At 40.3% G+C, this 22,146-nt stretch overlaps 1 protein-coding gene across 1 annotated transcript in view; it reads left to right on the top strand.

Moving 5' to 3' along the window:
- Positions 1-21,558, top strand: part of ANO6 (anoctamin 6) — a 79,024-nt gene extending 57,466 nt beyond the window's left edge. Inside the window, exons 12-20 of the mRNA XM_056341541.1 lie at positions 1,595-1,672; positions 3,137-3,362; positions 4,231-4,400; positions 4,963-5,060; positions 8,010-8,140; positions 8,918-9,123; positions 15,111-15,310; positions 15,780-15,885; positions 16,813-21,558. Of these exons, the coding sequence (XP_056197516.1) occupies positions 1,595-1,672; positions 3,137-3,362; positions 4,231-4,400; positions 4,963-5,060; positions 8,010-8,140; positions 8,918-9,123; positions 15,111-15,310; positions 15,780-15,885; positions 16,813-17,019 (1,422 nt within the window). The 3' untranslated portion in view covers positions 17,020-21,558. The remainder of the gene's footprint in view (positions 1-1,594; positions 1,673-3,136; positions 3,363-4,230; positions 4,401-4,962; positions 5,061-8,009; positions 8,141-8,917; positions 9,124-15,110; positions 15,311-15,779; positions 15,886-16,812) is intronic.
- Positions 21,559-22,146: the final 588 nt, after the last annotated feature.

Raw genomic sequence — 22,146 nt, 5'->3', positions numbered from 1 at the left:
TTTGCTATCTTTGCCTAAGAATGCATCAGGAAAAAAGGGTGAAATAGATGGAAAGATGTTACATTATATATCATGCCAAGACTGTTTTTTTAACCAAAGATGTTTCTCTTTCAAACATGTATAAATAGGTATTGCTAGGTACATGTGGATGCAATTATGATTAATAGTAGCAAACTCACTGGGACGAGGATAATCCTCATTTCAATGAAATAGGTTTCATATTTATGAGGATTCTAGATCTCTGTTTATTATACATTTTGAGTAGCTTTAGCTTCTGTAGCTCACTCCAGCTCAGCTTCACTTTTTATTATTCTCTGTCAATATATTACTCCGGTGTTTATCTGATCATTTGCATTGCTTTCACATTCCATGCACATTATACTAATGTTTACTAGAGAGCACTTGAAAAGTTTCAAAATTAACTGCCAGAGTTGAAACTATCCTATATAGATCTTTTATATCTTGTACTACAAAAAACCTGGTTCTGTTTAAAAGCTTATAAACCTATGCCACCTTTAATGTTTAAAGTCATAGCTAGAAAGTTTGTTTCAGACAGTTCAAAGAGTGAAGACTATGCTAAAACATGATTTTGATCCTCAGAGATCCTATAAAGACTCAGTGGATCTTCATGCCACCATACTGAGGTAGGCATTTTCCTGTTTCACACACAGAATCACACACAGAATGGTTGGGGTTGGAAGGGACCTCTGGAGACCATCTAGTCCAAGCCCCTGCTGAAGCAGGTTCACCCAGAGCAGGTCGCACAGAATCGCACCCAGGCGGGTTTTGAAAGTCTCCAGAGAAGGAGACTCCACAGCCTCTCTGGGCAGCCTGTTCCAGTGCTCTGTCACACTCAAAGTGAATAAGTTTTTCCTCAAATCCAGATGGAACTTCTCATGTTGCAGTTTGTGCCCATTGCCCCTTGTCCTGTCGCTGGGCACTACTGAAAAGAGCCTGGCCCCATCCCCCTAACACTCACCTTAAGGTATTTGTAGACACTGATAAGTTCCCCTCTCAGTCTTCTCCAGGCCCAGCAGGCCCAGCTTCCCCAGCCTTTCCTCTTAAGGGAGATGCTCCAGTCCCCTCATCATCTTCATAGCCCTCCACTTGACCTTCTCCAGTAGTTCCCTGTGTTTTTTGAATGGGGGAACCCAGAACTGGACAAGTTCCAAGTCCATCCCATTGTTTCTGTGGGATAAATTGAGAAATATGGAGATCAAGGAGCAAAATTTTAGTGCCTGCTAATTTTAGACAATGTTTTGACAACTAATTTGAAAGGTAATGACCTTGGATACCATGATCAGCCAAGAAACCCTGTCATAGCTGAAATCAGTAAGAGCTGAGGACACTCAGACTCTATGGAAATCATTTTTATCTTAGAATGAGCAGCAAACAAAAGACACCTATAATCAGGCAAGACTTTTGACATCATGAATAAATGTGAATTTCCAGGATAAAGCAGGAAAGGAAACAAAACCGGGGACTTTGTTACTTTTTTCTGCCCTTAATATCATAAAGGGCTTAATTGGAGCAAAACAAAAAATATGAAGAAAAGATTGGGTGCATCCTTGATCTGTTTCTAAATCTTTTACAGCAAGAAGAACATGTGCCATACACTGCCTGTGGGAAGTGCATACGGATGGCTTTCTGTACAAGTGCCGTCTTCTTCTGGGTAAAGTTCTCTTATTTGTTCACCTCATTAATCCACTTCTCTAGTAAGTATCTAAAAAAAACAATCATCCTGAATTGAATGAAAGAATGGAACAGTTTCAGTTGGATTTCCATCTGATGCATAAACCAAGCCCATAAGGTATGGGCCCACAAGAAGAACATAGCTGTAGTCACCAAATACTCATTAGCATACAGTCAATAGAATAGAAAATACGTATGAAAATATCCTGCAGCTGTAGCTCATGAGTTGTGCTTGCAAATGTGCTCCATTGTTTTTTTTCCTCATTATTTTAAGACTAACGTCTTTGCGGGGGCAAGCAGGGGAAAGCCTTTGGTTTATATGCTCTCCTCCCTGCCAATTTCTATCCTACTTTTTCCAGCTTTTTGCTTCAGTATTGTGTCTCATAGTCCTGGGCGTCTTTCAGGTTTTTCGTTTCACTTAACAGAGCAAAGCCGGGTGCTTTCTAATCTTCTAGAGCCACTGCTTTAATTGCAACTAAAACTTAAAAGCAGTCCAGGCAGCCATGATATAACATGGTGAACATGCCCAGAGAGGTTACCTTGAAAAGCTCAGAGTTTTAGTATGCTGCATGTCCTCCTCACCTGTAGCACAAACAGAAGCTGGAAAAGAACTTTTCCTAGGTGATAACAGACAGATAGGAGGCAGAGTGGTGGCTGGCAGCCAAGGAGACCCTCAGTATTAACACATCTGAAACACAAAGGAAAGAAGGCTAGCTTGCTGTTGCATTTAAATAGGACTTAGGGTTGAAGGGAAGAGATTTGGTCTTTTGTGTTACTGCACTCTTATTATGTGCAGGGTAAGGGGAGGTAGGTGGATTCATGGCAGTTTGCAGAGATAGTGAAAAAAAGATTCACAGCTCTATGGACCTCAATCTGAATAAAAACTAGAGAACTAGCCAGAAATAAAAGCAAGAGGAGAAACAGAAAAAGAAGATGGGGTACCTGGGTCATTATTATAACTCCTGCAGATTACATGACTTGGCTTAAAATTTGTCTGTTCCTTTGAGGGGTCTGTAGTCTGTAGTATTATCATCTGAAAGAGAAGGTACAGCCCCCTCCATAATCAGTGCAGACTTGCTAGTACATTTGCCATCCTGCCAATTGCCTGATGTCAAAAGAGGGAAATTTCTTCCATCACATGCCTCAAGGCGTAAGATCTGATTATGCATCTCAATGTCTTGATTTGCATTGGTACAGACCTTGTTATTAGTCATAAAACAGACCATCTCTTTTCTTTCCAGCAGATTGACTATGCTGCAAGAAAAAAAGGCTTCTTTTATGGATTCTATACTTATTGCCTTCTATCTTATTTGATCATCCTCTTGTGATGGAATAACAGGCACACAATTGGTTTTCTTTTGCCTATTGTAGAAAATGTTTCAAACTCGCTTTTTCCTAAAGCCAGTGGTTCAACATTAACATCTTTCTTGCATTCCCTTGGCAGATTCTTTTGATTATTGCTTCAGTTATTGGAATCATTGTCTACAGGCTCTCGGTTTTCCTGGCATTTTCTGCAACGTTGTCACAGCACATTAGTGGAACAGAGGCGATCCGCAAATACCTGACTCCACAGACAGCTACTTCAGTAACTGCTTCGCTCATCAGCTTTATAGTCATTATGGTTCTCAATGTCATCTATGAAAAAGTGGCAATCCTGATTACTGACTTTGGTAAGCTGCTGCTGTACCTCACATAGAAACTTGGGGTAAAATAGCAAGAAAAAATAGCATCTAGATGTATAATAAGAATTCCAATAAATGAACCTGTACCACATATTTCAGAATTTTCCCACCAAATCACACAATACCACCTAGAAATTTTCAAATAGAGATTTTCTCAGTATCAAAGGCATATGATATTCAGCTCTTTGCCTGAAAATTCCTCATATAGCCAGCATGAAAGATCAATTGTTTACAGTTTTGTGCTTTTGAAACAGACAAAGCAAAGAAAATTACTATAATAACCAAGTTTTATGAAAACAGATCAGTAACGCATAACACATTCAATTACATTAGCTTTTGTTTATGGGGAAAATAGCTATTTTCTTGTAAATAAATGAAATAAGGTCACTGTTCCAAAGCTAGATACCATTTCCATGTTATTAAATAGATAAACAGTCACAAATATTATTATTCTTTATACCCAGACCATCAACATTAAAGTAGCTATTTTACTTTAGATGTGTGAAGTAGCGCGGTGTTTTAATATAGTTTTATTTGATACTGTTTCATCAGTTCAAAGTGTTACATTTGCATCTTTCCTGAGTGTGCTGGATTTGGGTGCTTTTTTTCCCTGAGTTATCAGAATTTTTGCTTGTCCTTTTTCTTTATTGTCTTTCCTTTTTACAACCCATATAGTTTTAGAATTAGCATAATGGTAACAGTATACATGGGGATTATGTACAATCTAATTTATAATGCTCTCAGTCATATTAAGGAATACAAGGCATACACATGCATACTCTCAGCTGAGGCTGTAAAGAAGCTTGTAGGTTACTTGTAGGTTTGGGGTTTTATTTTTTTTTTTTTTTAATTGCAGAGCTTCCAAGGACACAGACTGACTATGAAAACAGTCTGACCACAAAGATGTTCTTGTTTCAGTTTGTCAACTACTATTCTTCATGCTTCTACATAGCCTTCTTTAAGGGCAAATTTGTAGGTCACCCTGGAAATCCAGTTTATTGGCTAGGAAAGTATCGCAATGAAGAGGTAAGAATGTATGACATGTTTGTTCTTAAACAGCAGGAGCCACTAGTCTGGATTTTCTGCTGCAGTTGGGAATGTATAACGTGTTTGTACATATTTAACATGAGGGTTTAAAAAAGTGACTGCCTCCCAAGCCAATTGCCTCCTTAGTGACCCCTAGCATATATCACGTGAGATCAGTTGGGCTTAGAAATGTATTACATGTGCCCAGACAAGCTTATTTTGCCATGGTCCAGCATTCTGTGAATTGGCACATGGGAAGGGCAGAACATCACCAGAAGCATTCCTGTACCACTGGGTGACCCTCACCTGGTGATAGCGCAGTACAGAGCTGCCTGACTTCACCTGGTATTTCACTCTTTCACTGGTGTCCTGTCAACCTACCGTATGTGGCCTGGAATTGGCTTTTGCATACCTTACCGGAAAGGTTTGCTTAAATAGTCTTCTTGTATTGCCTTAAGAAATGCTATCATAATAAACCAGGAATGCATTATTTTAAATGCTTCATTCGTGCCTGGGAAATTGTCAAACTTCAAAAATTCTTCACGTCTCTCCCAACCTTCAGTGCGATCCAGGTGGATGTCTCCTTGAACTCACAACTCAGCTTGCCATCATAGTAGGAGGTAAAGCAATCTGGAACAACATTCAAGAAGTGCTTCTTCCGTGAGTTCAAACAAATAAGTAATCTGCTCTTTTATATTTGAAAGGTACTGCTTTTGCTTGATGCGCTCAGGCATTTGGTCACTAAATTTGATAGGTGCATCTTGTATTCTAAAAGAGTAAGACTAGTCTTTTGGGGCCTTTTTAGACAGTTTCAGTATTTTAGGTCTGATAGCTCTGAGCTCCTGTCTCTGTCATTCTGACTCATTTTCGTTCTATTCAGAAATGCTTCCTTGTTCTGCAAATCAGACTCAATGTGTTTCAAGTTGGATATTTAAAACTGAGGCAATAGAAGCTCTGAAAATACTAAAGGCTGTTGCTTAATATTGAATGGAACGATGTGTTGTTCTACATTGGGCTTTTAAAAGTTACACATAAGTCACTAATTTAACTCGCTTAGTTTTACAGTCGTATTTTATATTCATACTGCCTATACATTCTCTTTCAATGGGGCAGATCTCTGGAATGTCATGTTTTAATGTAAACAATAAGCAAATTGCTAACCACTAATGGTCTCCATTTAATTTAGGTTAAGGTACTATCCAGGACTCTGTTCCTTCTCCCAGGTCTTGTCTTTTATTTTATGCTGATCGGTGGCTGTTATGTTGCTTGGAGTAGGGAACTCCCAGTTTGCTCATGTCCTCCTGAATGCTGTAAGCATCAGCTCACAGCATTGTGTTCCCTCTGGCAGTGGTTCTTCCAAGCCCACGAATTGTGTTCATTTGCTGCACAGTGACTCCACTTCAAAGCATGTAATGAATTCTTTGTAGGATTGAGGCTGGCTTGCTACGCTGAGCTATGGTTCCTCCAGTCCCCAATGCTCCGTATATTTTGCTGGTTGCAGGATGGACCTGTAGACCCGTCCTTCCTTTCAAGGTCTTCTTCCACCTGGGGAAGGGCCCCTAGACATAAGCATGCCTGTAGAGGTCAGCTCCAGGCATAGAGAACTGACTCCCCCTTCTGTGTACAGGAATATATTCGTCTGACCAGAATTTTTAATTTACTTCCCAGGATGACAAGTAACATCTAGGTGTTGAAATGCTGAGTATTACTTCTGGATCTGGTTCTTTACTGCTCTCTCGTTCTGCATCTCTGCAAGTATAAAGAAAACCATTTTGGGGTTTTCTCTGTCAATACACATTTGCCTCCAACGCTGGGGTTTTTTTTTAATATGGTTCCTTGACTGCTGAAAATGGCTACAGCCAATTCATCAGTTTTCTTAAATTCTCATGCAAGTCTTTCAGATGAGAAGATCAACCTCACCTCGATCCTGGGAAGGTGAAGGAGCAGCTAATCTTGGAAACCATTTCCAGGCACATGAAGGACAAGAAAGTCATCAGGAGTAGTCAGCATAAATTCACCATGAGGAAGTCATGGTTGACCAACCTGCTAACCTTCTATGATGACATGACTGCCTCAGTAGATGAGGGGAGAGCAGTGCATATTGTCTGCCTGGTCTTCAGTAAGGCTGTTGACACTGTCTTCCATAAAAGCCTCATAGAGAAGCTGTTGAAGTAAGGGCTGCATGAGCAGACAGTGAGGTGGACTGAAAACTGGCTCCATGGCCAGCCCCAGAGGGTGGTCATCAGTGGCATGAAGTCTTGTTGGAGGCTAGTCACTAGCATTGTACCCCAGGGATCACTACTGGGTCCCGTCCTGTTTAGCATCTTCATTAATGATTTGGATGAGGGAACAGAGTGCACTTTCAGCAAGTTTGCTGATGACACCAAACTGGTAAGTCAGAGGGTTGTGCTACCACCCAGAGGGACCTTGACAGGCTGGAGAAATGGGCAGAGAAGAACGTCATGGAATTCAGCAAGGGGAAGTGCAAAGTCCTGCACCCAGGGAAAAACAACCCATGTACCAGTACATGCTGGGGGCCACCCAGCTGGAAAGCAGCCTGGCAGAAAAGGGACTGGGGGTCCTGGTGGACACCAAGTTGAGCTTGAGCCAACAATGTGCCCTTATGGCAAAGAAGGCTAATGGTATCTTCATGCATTAGGAGGAGTGTTGCCAGCAGGTTGAGGGAGGTGATCTTTCCCTTCTGCTCAGCACTGGGGAGGCCACACCTGCAGTACTATATCCAATTCTGGGGCCCCCAGTACAAGAGAGGCATGGACTTGCTGAAAAATAGCCAGCAAAAGGCCACAACATTGATTAAGGGACTGGAGCACCTCACATATGAGGAGAGGCTGAGGGAGCAGGGACTGTTCAGCCTGGAGAAGAGAAGGCTCAGGGGGATCTCATCAATGTGTACAGTTACCTGAAGGGTGAGGGTAAAGAAGATGGAGACAGACTAATTTCAGTGACTAATGCCCTGTGACAGGACCAGAGGCAGTGGACACAAACTGAAACACAGGAGGTTCCCTCTGAGTATAAGAAAATACCTTTTTACTGTGAGGGTGACCAAGCACTGGCACAGGTTGACCAGGGAGGTTGTGGAGTCTCCATCCAACCTTGAAGATATTGAAAAGCCATCTGGACATGGTCCTGGGCAGCCATGGTCCTGGGCAACCAGCTCTAGGTAGCCCTGCCTGTGCAAGGAGGGGTTCGTCAAGATGACCTCCAGAGGTGCCTTCCAACCTCAACTATTCTATGATTCTGTGAATTTTGTGATCAGAAGGAATTAATCTGTCTAACCACAGGCCTACATTTAACTTGATTTTTTATTACCGTGAATTTTATGTGGTCATTCACCTGTACCACATAAGTATAAATCACTATGAATCTAATATATTGCCCTTTTACACTGTTATTGATGGTTGTATAGGACTGATTTCAGGATAAGGCAACAGAAGATTATACACATGTTTGAAGAAAGTTTTCAGTAATTCAAGAATAACTAAATCCACTCTTCAAAGCTATAATGGCACAAATGTCAACTTTTTCCATTTACTGAGCTTTTTAAGTTATTTTACCAATGTTAGTGGTCTTTTTCTCCCTGCCTGATAGTTTGATTAAGAATCTAATCGGAAGATACTGTGCAACTGCTAGATCAGAAAAAGTTGTTCCACGCTGGGAACAGGACTACCACCTGCAGCCCATTGGAAAACTTGGACTGTTTTATGAGTATCTTGAAATGGGTAAGTAACAGTTTTGTTTGGATTCACTATCACTGCTGGATACAAACATGCTCTAAAGAAAACTTTCATACAAGCAATGCTTAATTAAGTGTATAAACAGAAGAGATATGACTGCTTTCCAAGACAAGTTTTGAATAACCATTACAGATATTTCTGCAAACTTTTACTAAGCAGCTAAGCCTTAATCCAGTTTATAACTAGGAAAGAGTACGTGATTGTACAAGGAGGAGTACTGCTGCATCTTTGCCCCATCCTCTGAGAAATGTATCCAGGAGCCTGACCACTACACAGCCCTGTGTTAGACTGCTCAGCCAGGGGTCTGCAGGCACCAGGACTTTTTGCTGGTCTCTTGGCAGCTGGTAGATCTCCAATTTGTTGCCACCATCCATTCCATCACAGCATTGCCAGCATACTTATCACAGCAGCTGGGGACCGATAAGATGATTGTTAGTCCAGGCTTTGCAGCACAGCACTGAGACAGACAGTCATTAGATTTCCAGGTCTTCATGATGAAGACATGAGAAAGAAATGGATGTTTAAATATCCAGAATAGGTCCTCTTGGTGTGTTGTGACTTGTAACACTTTCCTGTCCCCTTCACCTGGCAGGTTTTTTTCCGTACTGTTGTGCTCCTATCTCCTCATACAGAAGGTTTGCTAGGAATTCAGCCACCCTTTCTTGTTTCTCTCTCTCCCATACCTGGGAGTATATAAAGTATACATGCTTATCTCCAGTAAGTAAAAGCCTTATCGATGTATGTAACCTGTCCCTTTGACAGTTATACAGTTTGGCTTTGTCACTCTGTTTGTGGCATCGTTTCCTCTGGCTCCTCTCCTGGCTCTTATGAACAACATGTTGGAAATCCGGTTGGATGCATGGAAGCTGACAACACAGTTCAGGCGCATGGTTCCACAGAAGGCACAAGACATCGGTGCCTGGCAGCCCATCATGCAAGGCATAGCCATTCTTGCAGTGGTCACCAATGTAAGTACGGTGCCAACAATTGCAAAAGGTTTAAATGCCTGCACTGCAGGCGTTAAATCCAAATGTGGGAATGCCATGTGTGGCAATGTAACACTTAAATGTTCCTAAATTAATTATGAGCATCATTCCCTTAAGGCTTCAGCGCCTGTGAAATAGGCTCTCAATAACTTTCCAGATGTTTTGGAAACAGAATATGGCTACTGTTTAAAATAGTATATCTACAGAAAATAGATTTTATTTAGAGCTGATAGAGTCTTCAGAAAAATCTGTTACATATGAAGACCATACTGCATCTTTCCTAAAATTATAGTGCATAGTGCAGAGATCTTTTCAGAAGTCACAGCTAAATGCCTGAATTCTGAAAAAAAAAAATACGTTACTATTTAGCTAAGTGATAACTGATTGTTGTTTCTAATTGTTACAATTCTTATGGTCAATGCCTTCATATTTCAGTTTGGCTTTAAGCAATTTTGCTCCTAAAACAGAAAATCTGCTTCTTTCTTATGTGCTTAATAATGCCATGTGTGCTCAAAATTGCAGCACTTAGCTTTTGAGATCAGAATGAATCTTCTGATACTTTGCAAGTTAATCTGTTTTTCAGTTGGATTTAAAATTAATTTTAAAATAGTTTCTTTATAATATTTAGGGGGAAAATATTTCTGATTAATACACTCCTAACAATGAAATTCAGACCTTTCAAATTTCCCATATCATTAATTCACCAAGATCTTACAGATAGCCAGCATTGTGGGGAGAAAAATAATACGTTGAACTTTACCACTGTGAATTATTTGATTGCTTATTCTTAAACAGTAGCTAGTATGTATTATCTTTCAAAAAATTCTCACTGCTGGCATTTCTGAAAAGAGCGGGGACCACTGGTTTCTGCTGCAGGGACAGTAACACCACACTGTCCATGGTTCATAGCCTTTTTCAACAAGGTCACCATTTTCTGCTATTAAGGGTGAGATCAGGGGTTCCTTCTGATACACTTAAAGGTAGTCACTTCCTCCAGGACCTTCTTGTGACCTTACTGTCACAGTAACAGTACCTTATTGTGCTCAATAGGAGTTTCTGGAGAAAGCAGTTGAGTCTGAAGACAAGAGTTTGTCTTAGCCTAGGCTTTCACGGGAGGCTTTGCCTGTTTGGAGAAGAGTGGACTTTGGGTAAGAGGAGGGAGACAGAGCTGAGCACTCTACTATAGATACTAACTCGATAGTTAGGGCACTTTATTTCAAGTAAGAGAGCACTTCAAATTTAAGTAAGGACGTGAACTTATATTCCTATATCTCAGGCACCTTCTGCAGTCATTAGGTGTTTGGCTGGTCTGGGGTCTCAGCCCCAGGGATTCTGCTTTACAGAAATAATATAGGGATAGGCAGTATGTGTACCTTCTTTTCCCACACTCAGATGAGCATCCCTGCATATTCCTTCCTCTTTTTTTCCCCACTCTAAGAAGTCTTTGTTTTACTGCTGGAAGGATGAAGCTATTTTTGAATAATTGATAGATGAGCTTCCATGACCTGACTGCTTATTGGGTTATCATCTTCTCAGTAGCTTGATTTCATTATTTGGGGTGCTGGGGTGGTACCGTATAGAAATAGGAGCCCAGGGTGGATTTCAGTGATAAGGAAAACTTCATGTGTCAGCCTCAGCTACCAGATGTATTTTCAGGTATTCAAAGGTCTCCCAAAATGACCATTATTCTTGTTCAGAACTTTATTTCACACTATAGCAATTCAACAGGTATGGTAAACATAGCTAGGATGTAGAGAGCAGACTCAGGAGGATGTAAAACAAGAAAATTAAGCACAGAGAAATGTCAGAAGAAAAAAGGAAACTCGAGGATGGAAAATGTACAAGAGAATCTGGGCGACAGACAACAAGCTTGAGCATATGCTCCATCTGTTTCGCACTGCTCTGCTAAGGCAAGCCAAACATAAATCCAGCTGTTCCATAGGCATGTGAACATCCAAGGCCTACTAATAAATCCGGTGTTAAAATTAAAAAAAGAAAAAAAAAAGGTGCAGCTTTGGTAGCACATGTTCAAATTGTTAGAAACGTCAGGCAGCACCAGAGATACTTTGGGGCCCTTTTGGTTGTGCAAAAAATTGTTAATGATAATTCTTCTATCAAATGATGCAAATCGTAGCAGGTAATGCAAATTCACAGATGAAGCATAGCTTCATCTAGCATAGCTAGAAGTAGAGGCAACATTACTGGTGCCTCAATATCCTCTCTTGAACTATGCTGCTAGAAAACTTATTAAAAAGCAAAAAAAGTTCTGGTGCCCTGGGAGAAAAACAAATATGTTATGCTATTGGATAAGCTCTCTTTCCTAGTCAATCCAGCTGGATCTTGTAGTACCACTGTGAAATAAGAAATTGGATATAGATCTTCAGATAACTTTAAAATATTGTTATGAATACCTTAGACATAGTTCTTATGAAATTCAGGGCAGAGTTAAAGTGGCTTTGGTGACCTTACAGTGACTCATACATGTGTAGGCTTCTGTTAGGAATGTATTCATGCCATGCTTTCTGCAGAAAAATGACCCAGCAATAAGTGTCTGTCACTACCCAGTCACAGCCCACCTGAGGCTAATCTTTGATTTGCAACTTTTTTCCCTCCAAATTCCTCCTTATGTGCTACACCCCTCAAGGCATCGCTGGAATCATGGAGTTCTCAATGTACAAAGATATATTTACAGCTTGGTTTTACTCTCTGTCCTCCTTGACAGGCATTCAATCCCAATGTGACTGTAACTGCAGGCATGTTTCTTTTAGTCACCCTTTTTGGAGGCCTCATGTGTTAGATAACAGTTAAGGTCCGTGCGAACGCAGTGCATTTGCCGCTGACATTGGTGGGGCTATTAGCGTGCAACAGGCACAGCACCAGAGACCATCGTGTTCAAAAGGCCCTGCTGCAGGTGTTGCAAGAACCTCAAAGAGATCAGTGTTCCTTGCTAATGAAGTGTGGGCCATAAAACCATGTACATTTACAACAGTAAATGCTAAAAGCAGTTTTCTTCCTTTAAGTATTTTTTTTTTCTTGTTTGACATCCAGAATCTAGTATAGGTCTTCGTTCTTTCCTTTACCATCCCTGCCTTGATTTTTCCTTAGTGCACAGAAACTGTTTCTTCTCTTCTATGTGTTACAGCTGATTAGACTTGGGTAGTGTATCATCTTCTCCTTCATGCATTACCTTTGCAAACACCTGCTAGTAACTTGCAAGCAACTTTTGCACAAAAACATAGGTTTTGAGACTTGCTACTCTAGCACTGGACTTGCTATTGCGTGATACCAAAGCATCTGTTGTTGATTTGAAGACTGATTTTTATTAGTTATGGTATAAGTGGGAAACTTTTTGCAGTTTGGGCTTGGGAAGTGGAGAATGTCCCATTTGTTTGTAGTTTTCCAGTGTAGTACTCTGAAGTGCGGCCCATAATTCAGGAGGAAAAAAAGTTTTTCCTCTGAGAGGATGCTGTAAGATTAGCTTTTGTATTTCTGTCCTCGCAGCACATCTGGAGATCATTCTAAAAGAGGGAGGAGAGTGAGATAGATTTAGGATGATGAGAGACCTGGGGCCTTGCAAAAAAATTCAGTAAGACCAAATATTAAGTTGTTTAAATAACATAAATGATACAAAGAAGCAGCAGCAAACTCATTTGGTCCAAAGGGAGAAGGGATTCTTTTGCCTTACTGTTCAGTTGCTATTAGTTCATATATATTCTGACTGGGTGAGCTAATGAACAGAAAGAAATTAACTAAAACTTTTTATGCTTGTACATCAGTTAAAACCAAGAGTATTCTAGGTGTGAGGTCATCTCCCTGCAACTGCAAGACATGGTAATGTATCTTTCTTGTCAGCCAAAAATACCTACTCTGCATGTAAATATAAACAACACATAATTTTCACTCCATTTCACACTGGCATGTAATGCTTAAAAAGAGTTGTTAAAAGCACGTGCCAACTACATTTGATTTAAGCCAGAGTACAGTACAAAAAAAAAATATCTTGGAAATTTTAAACTAGTTTATTTTAGTCTCAGGATGCCTCCCTTTTCTTTCTCATTTGCCAAATCAGCTTTCTCACAGCTGAACTCATTTGTAACAATATTCTGGAGAACCAAATATAGATCTTGGACCACGGTCTCAAAAGTATTGTTTCTGCAACTTTTGTCTTAACTAGAGTTTAGCTTCTTAGATACTTCAAAGTAAGCCAACCCAAAAGGTAAGACGGTAGGATAATGTTCATCATTTGGCAGTGGTGCTACTTGAGGCACGGAGGGGGATCTTGCAGCGTTTTCAGCTCCCTGCCCTTTCCCTTCCCTGTCTTTTCCCTTGTTACTGTCTTTTGTGTTGTCCTGGCACCAGCACTTTGACAAACACGCGATGGAGATTCCCAGCCGGATCAGTGCCAGGATCTAATCTGCTGCGCTCAGGCAGGAATGCCTGAGCCAGCCCAGGGCAGAGGGAGCTGCTAGGTGCAGAGGCAGCAGGGACAGCGGTTGCTTTAGCTAGCACTGCCACCAAAGTGGTGGTTGAAGAACTGTCCAAGAGGGGTCCGTGGGTTTTTTTTGGTCTTTCTCCTCTCCCGTTCCCCTTTACCTACAACTGTTAGAAATATCTCCTCAGGCTGGGGCTGTCTTGCTGGGAATGCTGCACAAGGGTGGACAGGTTTTGCCCCATCTCATGAAAATAAGGAAATACAGACTGCATGAATTGCAAACTGGCATGAAGGGGAATAAAATACAGATACTACCAGCGGTTCTGCTCCTCTGTTACCCATTACTGCTTAACTTTGCACCTTCCTCTGTCCCATACCTCTCCTATGGCTTTTTTCTTCCCTTTTATGCATCTCTGCCTAAGCCTCTCATTAGATCCCTACTCGACACTTTTCTCCTCCATGTCTCTGCCTTGGTTCTTTCCATCCATCTTGTCAATTATTCTTTTTCCCCTGCCATGGGACAAAAGACTTCTATTTCAGCCCTAGGGTGCAGCTTATCACTCCTTCCTAGGTGCTAGCCACCAGAGACGCCTGTTGTCATGAGCTAGCCAGGCAGCCTCTTGCAGGCACTCAGCTGCAGATCTTGCCAGTGGAAAGTCTTCCTCTCAGGGAAACCTTTTGAATTTGCAATAGCAGAGGAGTAGATTGAATAAACATAGTTAACCTGCCCTGCAGAATAGGATGTTTTGGGAAGTTCATGAGTTTAGAAAAGACTTCCCACAACAAACCCACAGATCCAATTTCCTACCCAGTTTGTGACTAGCAGACTGGGTAGGACAGGGAGCAAGATAAAAACAAATGGTCACGTCATATGTAAAGCAGCACTATGCAGCTGCTACTAAAAAAATTATCTTGGCGTCAAGAGCAGTTTCCACATGTACCGACATTAAAATTTATGAGGCAACAACTGCCAAGATGAATTTGGGCTGGCTAGCACCTCAGAAAGAGTGGGATGTTTCTAGGGTCAGAGGTGGATCAGCTATATATATAAGTTATTTAATTCCTTTACTCAAACCTCAGGGTTCCTGGTGAAATTTAATGTTATATTACTGAAGGACTCTTCCATTGTTTCCATGAGTTTCATCAGGCAGGATTTAAGCATCTCATAAGTACATCTGATAGCAAACACATTTGCAGAAGGTTACCTTAGAGTACTTTAAGGTGAGTTTGGCTGCTGACCTCCACTGCATGCTCATGAAGAAGAAAGTGTATTACAGTGTAACTTTTTTAAGGCATCCAACAGAGCTAGCATAATTTAAAAACTGTACAGAGTGCACATTCCAGAAAGATTGTTTTATGCCCGTGAGTGACTATGTGCTCATTTACAGAGGGAACCACTGACTGGAAAAGCACGTATTTTCTATTTTTAGCTCATACTGTAACTTGTGAGATACTAAGTATATGGCAAAGCCATGCATATTAAGGCCTATTTCTTAAATGCTGCTCTGCTTTTTTGTCATCTTTTTCTGAAATGCAGGCTATGATCACTGCTTTTACATCTGACATGATTCCTCGTCTGGTTTATTACTGGTCCTTTTCGGTCCCTCCTTATGGGAGTCACAGCGGTCACACTATGAAAGGCTATATAAATAGTACACTTTCTGTCTTCAATATATCAGACTTCAAGAATGTAAGCAAGCCATTTTCCCCTTTGTTTGGGAACCAAACAACATGCAGGCAAGTGTCAAATAACCATTCTTTTCCAATGACAAAAATAAATATAATTCTTTAATATCTAAATCATCGAATTCAGTTAAAGATATCCAGTAAGAAACGTTAAAAGACAGTAGAAGCCAACATGTTTTGAATGGCAGAACTGAGTAGAAGCGTTCACCCATAAGTTTGTGCTGCTCAGAAAATTCTTACTTTATTTTTGGTTTTCTCATAATTGATAGTCTTAAAAAAAAAAAAAAAGAGGCACTTTTAAAGTTCTATAAGTAATTCTTAATACAGTGTCAAAAAAAGGACATTTCAGTGAAGTATAACTTATTCTCAGCCACGATTTTGCACGTTACTGTAGTTAGGTGCAGCTAACTGTTCCTGGATGTATTAAGCTGGGACATGTCTTGCTCCATCCTCTGGCCACAGCGCCGTACTGCAGATTGATGCCCGAGACTGGTTCCTGACTTTCCCACATTGCTTTCAGATACCGGGATCTCCGCTACCCTCCTGGTCACCAGCACCAATATGAGCATAACATATACTACTGGCATGTCATTGCAGCCAAGCTGGCTTTCATCATTGTCATGGAGGTAAGCGTACAGGGTTTTGAGCCTTACTTGTTTGAACTTCTCTTCCATCCATGCAGAAATTCCTTCACAGACATTCTGTCCAGGCACAGCTATCAGAGCTGGTTATGTATGCTAGCATGGGCAAGAGACTGGGAGACGTAAATTAAGTGTAGCACCATTAGAAAAAAAGTCTCTGAAGGTATGACATCAGCTGAGAATTGCCCCATGTGTTTGCAGCTTCTTTTCTCAAGAACTGTAAAATTATTTTTAGTATCAGAAATAGAAGGGACAGTTACACCAAAAATATTTTTACATCTACTCAGACAAAGTTTGCACACGGCTTTATGAATACGTATACATAATTCACATGTAGTAGCAGAGTGAAGTCTATAAAGATGGTCACTACAAGAGGTGAATCTCTAGTTGAGCATCAAAAAGCAATTGCTTCTTCCTCTGCAGCTACCATCTGGGTTTACAAAAGATGGGAGTTCGTCCAAGATGAAGGGAGAGGACTATTAAATATTATTTCATTATAAAATGCACTTAGGGCCTGATCTAAGGGCTACTAAAGTCATCAGAAACAGGCAACTGGTTACGTCAGAGTTCCTGTAGCAGAGGAAAGCCCATTGCCCCAGAGTCATTTGAACAAACCTAAAACAATTTTAAAAGAAACTGTAACCAATATTTCCGTGCAGGAGAAAGCACTGCATACCAGGGTTCCCCCAAAGCAGGTAGAGAAGCCCTTGTTAAAACCAGGATTAGAAAATCAGTAATTCTTGTTTATCAGACAATTATTCATTAGTCATCTGTTTCTTAAAATACTGTTCCACTGTGATAGATCTGGTACAGAACCAGCTGAGTCTTAAGAGATAATGTGACATTTCATTTATAATAATAACAATGAGCTGCTCAGCCTGACTGACATTTTTTAATTTTCACCTTCCCCAGCATGTCATATACTTCGTGAAGTTTATTATTTCATACGTAATTCCAGATGTATCACAAAAGACCAAGAGCAAGGTCAAACGAGAGAAGTACCTAACACAGAAACTCTTGCATGAGAATGATCTCAAAGTTGTGAAAAAAACCATGGGGAAAATAGCCGACAAAATTATCAGAGGAGTAGACAGCACTTTCCGACCTAAAGCTGAATAAGTTAGTTTTTTTATGGAATAACAGTATTTAGCCAACTACTTACTACCTGTCCAGATATTACCAATAGCTAATCAAAGACTTTGGATTAATTCCCTTGACTAAACATTGTTTTTTGCAACTGCTACGTGCTCATTTACCTGTTTCCTTTGGACAAATGCAACCACTGCAACTCATGTAAGAGTTATCAATTTTTTAAACAGCTTTAGTAGGACATTTTTTTAACATGTGAAGATAAAAATTATTCATCCTCTTCAGATGATGCAGATTAATTCTTAAATGCATAAAATGCTTTCCATTTTATTTGGCATGGGCTATTAGATCTCGTTTGACTTGAATAAAAACTTAAGAACAAGAATGATTTGTTATAAGAATACCATCACATCTTCTGAAGGAGTTTTGATTACTTGCTAATGCAAACCCCAACTAAAAAATGAAGAGGAAGAGCCAAAACATGAAGGAAGGAGAAGGAAACTACAACTCAAAATCATGTTGTTAAGCCATTGGAATTGACATACTAAGCGCTGTATATGCTGCACTGAATTAGCTATGCATACTGAGACTTAAATAGATAACAAGATATTTCAATTAATCATGGAATTGGATCACAAGAAGCAGCAGGACTGTAAGCCCATCCTGTTCATCAATCTCTCTGTAAACACAAGAATTGCCTTTGAAATCAATGCATACAAACTGACTTTACAGCACTCTGAGTGAGCAGAAAACTTGGGCATTTTCTTTTCCCAGTCAATGTACTTTCATTAGTTCACTTGCCCATTCTGCTCTAAATGACCGTAGCCTGGAAGTTCTCCTACCTGTAACAGTAATGAGTGTTAAAAGTCTTTTCACATACTAAATCAATATTTGTAGAGGGCCGTCCTTCACATTTCTCCCACACCAGAGGTACCATGCTCTTCCCCGAGATTTTGACATAGGAAGAATGAGCAGCTGGACCTGTTGTGGTGCGACATTGCATAATAAAGTGAATTCTGACAAGACCATAAACCTATTCAAACTGGAGATTGGAATAAACCATTCAATATGCCTTAACCATGTTGTGAGGCTTTAAATAACTAGGAAGGATGAGATGTGAATGCATGTGCTAGAGCCATCAGTCATCTTCAAATTAGGCTCCAGATCTGCTTGGCTATTTTGGCTCCAATTGCAAACTGTTAAGGAATTACAGATTAAGCATGCATGCAGAGCTCTGCTTTTTGTCTGCAGCAGTGATATTCCACATTATTAACTTGCTTTCTCTTTTTAACAATTTTTGTGGACCAATTTCTACAAATTCTGAAAAAAACAAAATCTTGTTAAAAAAGCTAAAGTATGCCTGTACTCTGTAAACCAGATTACTGTTGTGTTTGTAATTTTGTGCTAATCTTAAATGTAATAGATACGAAGAATTTTTAGGCAGATTATTCATATAGCTTTTTACATATTAAGAAGTTCATTTGCAGAAACTAAGTAGCATTTATAAGATGTATTTTATCTCATTAATAATCAGAAGAAAACAAACATCTGATTTTTGTAGCAAAACTTCCAAATACTGACTGCTGTGTACTTCAAGCCTATCCTTTGAAATGGCAACATTTAAACCAGAAGAGGTAGCACATCAAGGGAGTCCTTTCAGCAGTCATGGTACACAAGCTTTCACTCAGCAAGACTTTGCATGATTGCATGAAAGATTGTGAGAATAAAACTTGGTTCAAAAAACAAGTGATGATGAAAGAAACTCACAGGTTCCAGAGAACCACTTGCATTTCTGGCACTGTTGTATAGACTCCACCTGAAGACAAAAAAAACACAGGTCAGAAAACCAAGATAGACCATAGTCATAAATTGCAGTCACCCAGAGCAGCAATGGAACCAGTGCTTCTTTGCACAGAAAATTCTACCCTTTGCCATTTGTTTTGGTTTCATCAGAATTATGACAACACTTTAATTTACCAGGAAGAAAATATAAATTGGGCAGATGGACAAACACTCAGAAGTTTCTAAAAAAGACAGAATTTCTTATCAAATTATACCCCTTCAATACTGGTTTGACCTTTTCCCCAGATCACAGATGGTTGGGGTTGAAAAGGACCTCTGGAGGTCATGCGGTCCAACCCCTCTGCTCAAGCAGGGCCACCTACAGCCAGTTGCCCGGCTTTTGAGTATCTCCAAGGATGGAGACTCCACAGACTCTCTGGGCAACCTGTGCCAGTGCTCAGTCACCTTCACAGTGAAAAAGTGTTTCTTGATGTTCAGAGGGAACCTCCTGTGTTTCAGTTTGTGCTCATTGCCTCTGGTACTGTCACTGCATAGCATACCAAACTTGTATTTAAAACAATTTTTTATCCAAAACTGTTTCATGGCACAATTTTTTCAGTGAAGTACTCGGGACTTCCCAGTGCAAAATGAGTTAGAAAGGCCAGTCAGCTCCTTTCAGACTTGGAGCTTTTTGACTTTAGCTTTGAACTGGCCCTTCCCCATCTGCAGTTGTGTTCAGCTGAGAGATGCCATCTTCATTTTCTTTGCCCATCGGTGATCACAGCACCAGTGTGCCTTAAGTACTTTTTCAGGTGTGGTGCTGGAGGGCTGGGGAAGGCAAGCAGGCATCCTGTGATAAAGGAAAAAAAAAAAAGCAGCATGAAATGGACCATTTCAGACAATTGTTTGGTCTTAAGGAAGCATTTATTGCCCTCTTTGAGAGGTAAAGAGACTAGGAAACAAAGGAATTGAGTGCCTTGAGTTCCTTGCCTGGGGTCACACTGTGAGCAGTGGCGGAGCTTAAGGGTGATTTTCAGGAGTGTCTGGTCTTTCTGTTCCTTGTTTGGCTCCTGTGGCCTCTCTCAGTTGCTGCTTTTTACATCAGTTGTCAGCTTTTCCTAAAGGTGGAGTTCATTCGGTGTCAGAGAGAGTTTATATTCCTGCCTTTAAGATAATGATTTAAAAAAAAAATACTACATCAGCAAAGCATGTGTATCTTTGACTTGGGATCCTCCTATAATAAAATCCTGATCAGGTTTGAGTATGTTTCTACATTACCATTTTGTTCAGCTCAAAGGTGTGCTTTTGAAACTAGTCATCCACTTGTCCCCACTTTCTGGGCAGTGCTTCCCATCACAGTCTGGTCTCCGAGCGCATGGACTGAATTCCTCTTGGTTTAAACTGAACCAGAAGGCAGGTTTTAGAGATGCACTTAATGGTCCCTGACAGGCACTTAGTCCAGAAAGCTAAAACCAGAGCTAGGCTGAAGAGAGCAGTGAGTACTGCATGGGCATCACCTAGTGAACATAACTTTTTGCTCTAGTGGTTTGCTTCTGGAGAGCCATGCTCCTTGCTAATGGAGCTGTAACATTTCATTTCAGAAGACATTATACGAGGAATTCAGTTCAGTTTGCCATATGCACAGTGTTTTTCACAGCACAATTCTGAATGAGAGAGAAAGAAGAGGAAAACCAACAGAGTGCCTAATAATTGCAGTTTAATAGTTTGATTTAAGCTGTGTAGTTTCTGTAGCCTCTACCTCCAACTGCTGAAATGTGCTCTGCTTGTACACAGGGAGCTCTGCGTAGGCATCAGAACAAAATGCTGGGGAGGGCAGATGCCAAAATATGAGCATTTGTAACTTTCTTTGGTTTTTTTTTAGACTAGGTCACTTTAATAATTAAAAATCTGCTTGAAGGGAAAATTAACATTTGTTTTAAACTATGAATCAATTTCACTCTTTTTTACACTTGATATGTATGCCAGACTCTTACTTTGTACAGATCTGTTGGAGTCAGGGTGAATTTGGACCAGTAACCATTTCCTTGCCTTAACAAGCACCATAAATTACAGACCGTTGCCACTGTTTTAGACTCCATGTATGTTTATAAAATTCATAATATAAGAATGTATTTTTTGTATTTTTTCTAATAATGTTTGCTATTAGTTTCAGAATAATAAGATTTCTTTATATTTATTGTCATTAAATAAAGTCTATTTTAAAATAAAAATACATCTGATGTTGACTACCATTGTTTTCCCATGAACAATAGTGCTGCTGCCAAATGCCACATTTAAATTATTGCAATGTCATCTCTGTCTAATTTCCATATTCCTCCTCTTTTTCAATCTTTTTCCATTAAACTGTTACTGGTACTGAAATTTATCTCCTATTTTTTCTGCATCCTCTAGATGGAAGTCATTCCTTTCCACACCAAGTAGATGACAAGGACCATTATGTTCTCATACAAATAAACAGTTCAGGTCTTTATACCCTTTCACTCCTGTCATGATAAACCCTGTGTTATGTTTCAGAGTCATCATTTATTTCTTCATCTGAATTGAGTCTGTGATGCTCCCACCTCCAGGCAGTCCATTCTCTCTGTCTTTCCCTGCCAGCCAACCAGCCAGCCATCCGTTCTGTTTCTGCTCTGACTCTTCCTCTCTACTTTGAGGAAATCCTTTTCTAAGATTTAGCGAATAGGAAGGTTAGAGAGTAATTTTAAACAGAGACCTTTTTTTGCATTGAGGTGTGTTGTTTTTATTTCCCTTAGGGATTCCCACGATCTGCATTCAGTAGCTTTATGATAGTTGTGGAAGCAGAGGTACTACCACTTCCAACCTGTTTTCTGCTGGCTCAGGGTTATGTGTCATACCGATGCCAGTACCCAAGCTGTCCTGCCACTCTTGCATCGATTTGCCTTTGTCAGACTGAGAACAAAAGAAACTTTGTCTTGAAGCATAACAACGGTTATTGTCCTACAGGCAGGATCTGGTGTTGTCACAGACCAAATCTATAAGGAAGGTGTGTTTTCAAATTGACTGATATATTTAAAACCCTTCAAAGAACAGGCTTTAGTATTTTTTCTGCTTAATACATAAATAGCCAAAGTAGCATATTACTTCTGGTGGTGCTTGCTTAATTTTAATTCTTTCTGTCACCGAGTGGATGAATTGCACTTGCTTTGGCTAGCCGGTATGTGCCGGATGAAAGCAAGCTGTGCTCTGCCATGCCTGGTACACCCCACCTCTTCTCTGTGCTCCACCTGCACATCACCAGGGATGTCAGCAGTTCACACCAAGCCTCAGTTTTTCTCTGGTATGCCCACCTGTCATTTGCAGTCTACTAAATAAGGCCACATTTCCTATACAGGG

The sequence above is a fragment of the Falco biarmicus genome, chromosome 5, assembly GCF_023638135.1.
Source record: "Falco biarmicus isolate bFalBia1 chromosome 5, bFalBia1.pri, whole genome shotgun sequence".
Lineage (NCBI taxonomy): Eukaryota > Metazoa > Chordata > Aves > Falconiformes > Falconidae > Falco > Falco biarmicus.
The sequence above is the reverse complement of the archived record's forward strand: the minus strand, read 5'-3'. Positions and strand labels throughout refer to the sequence as shown.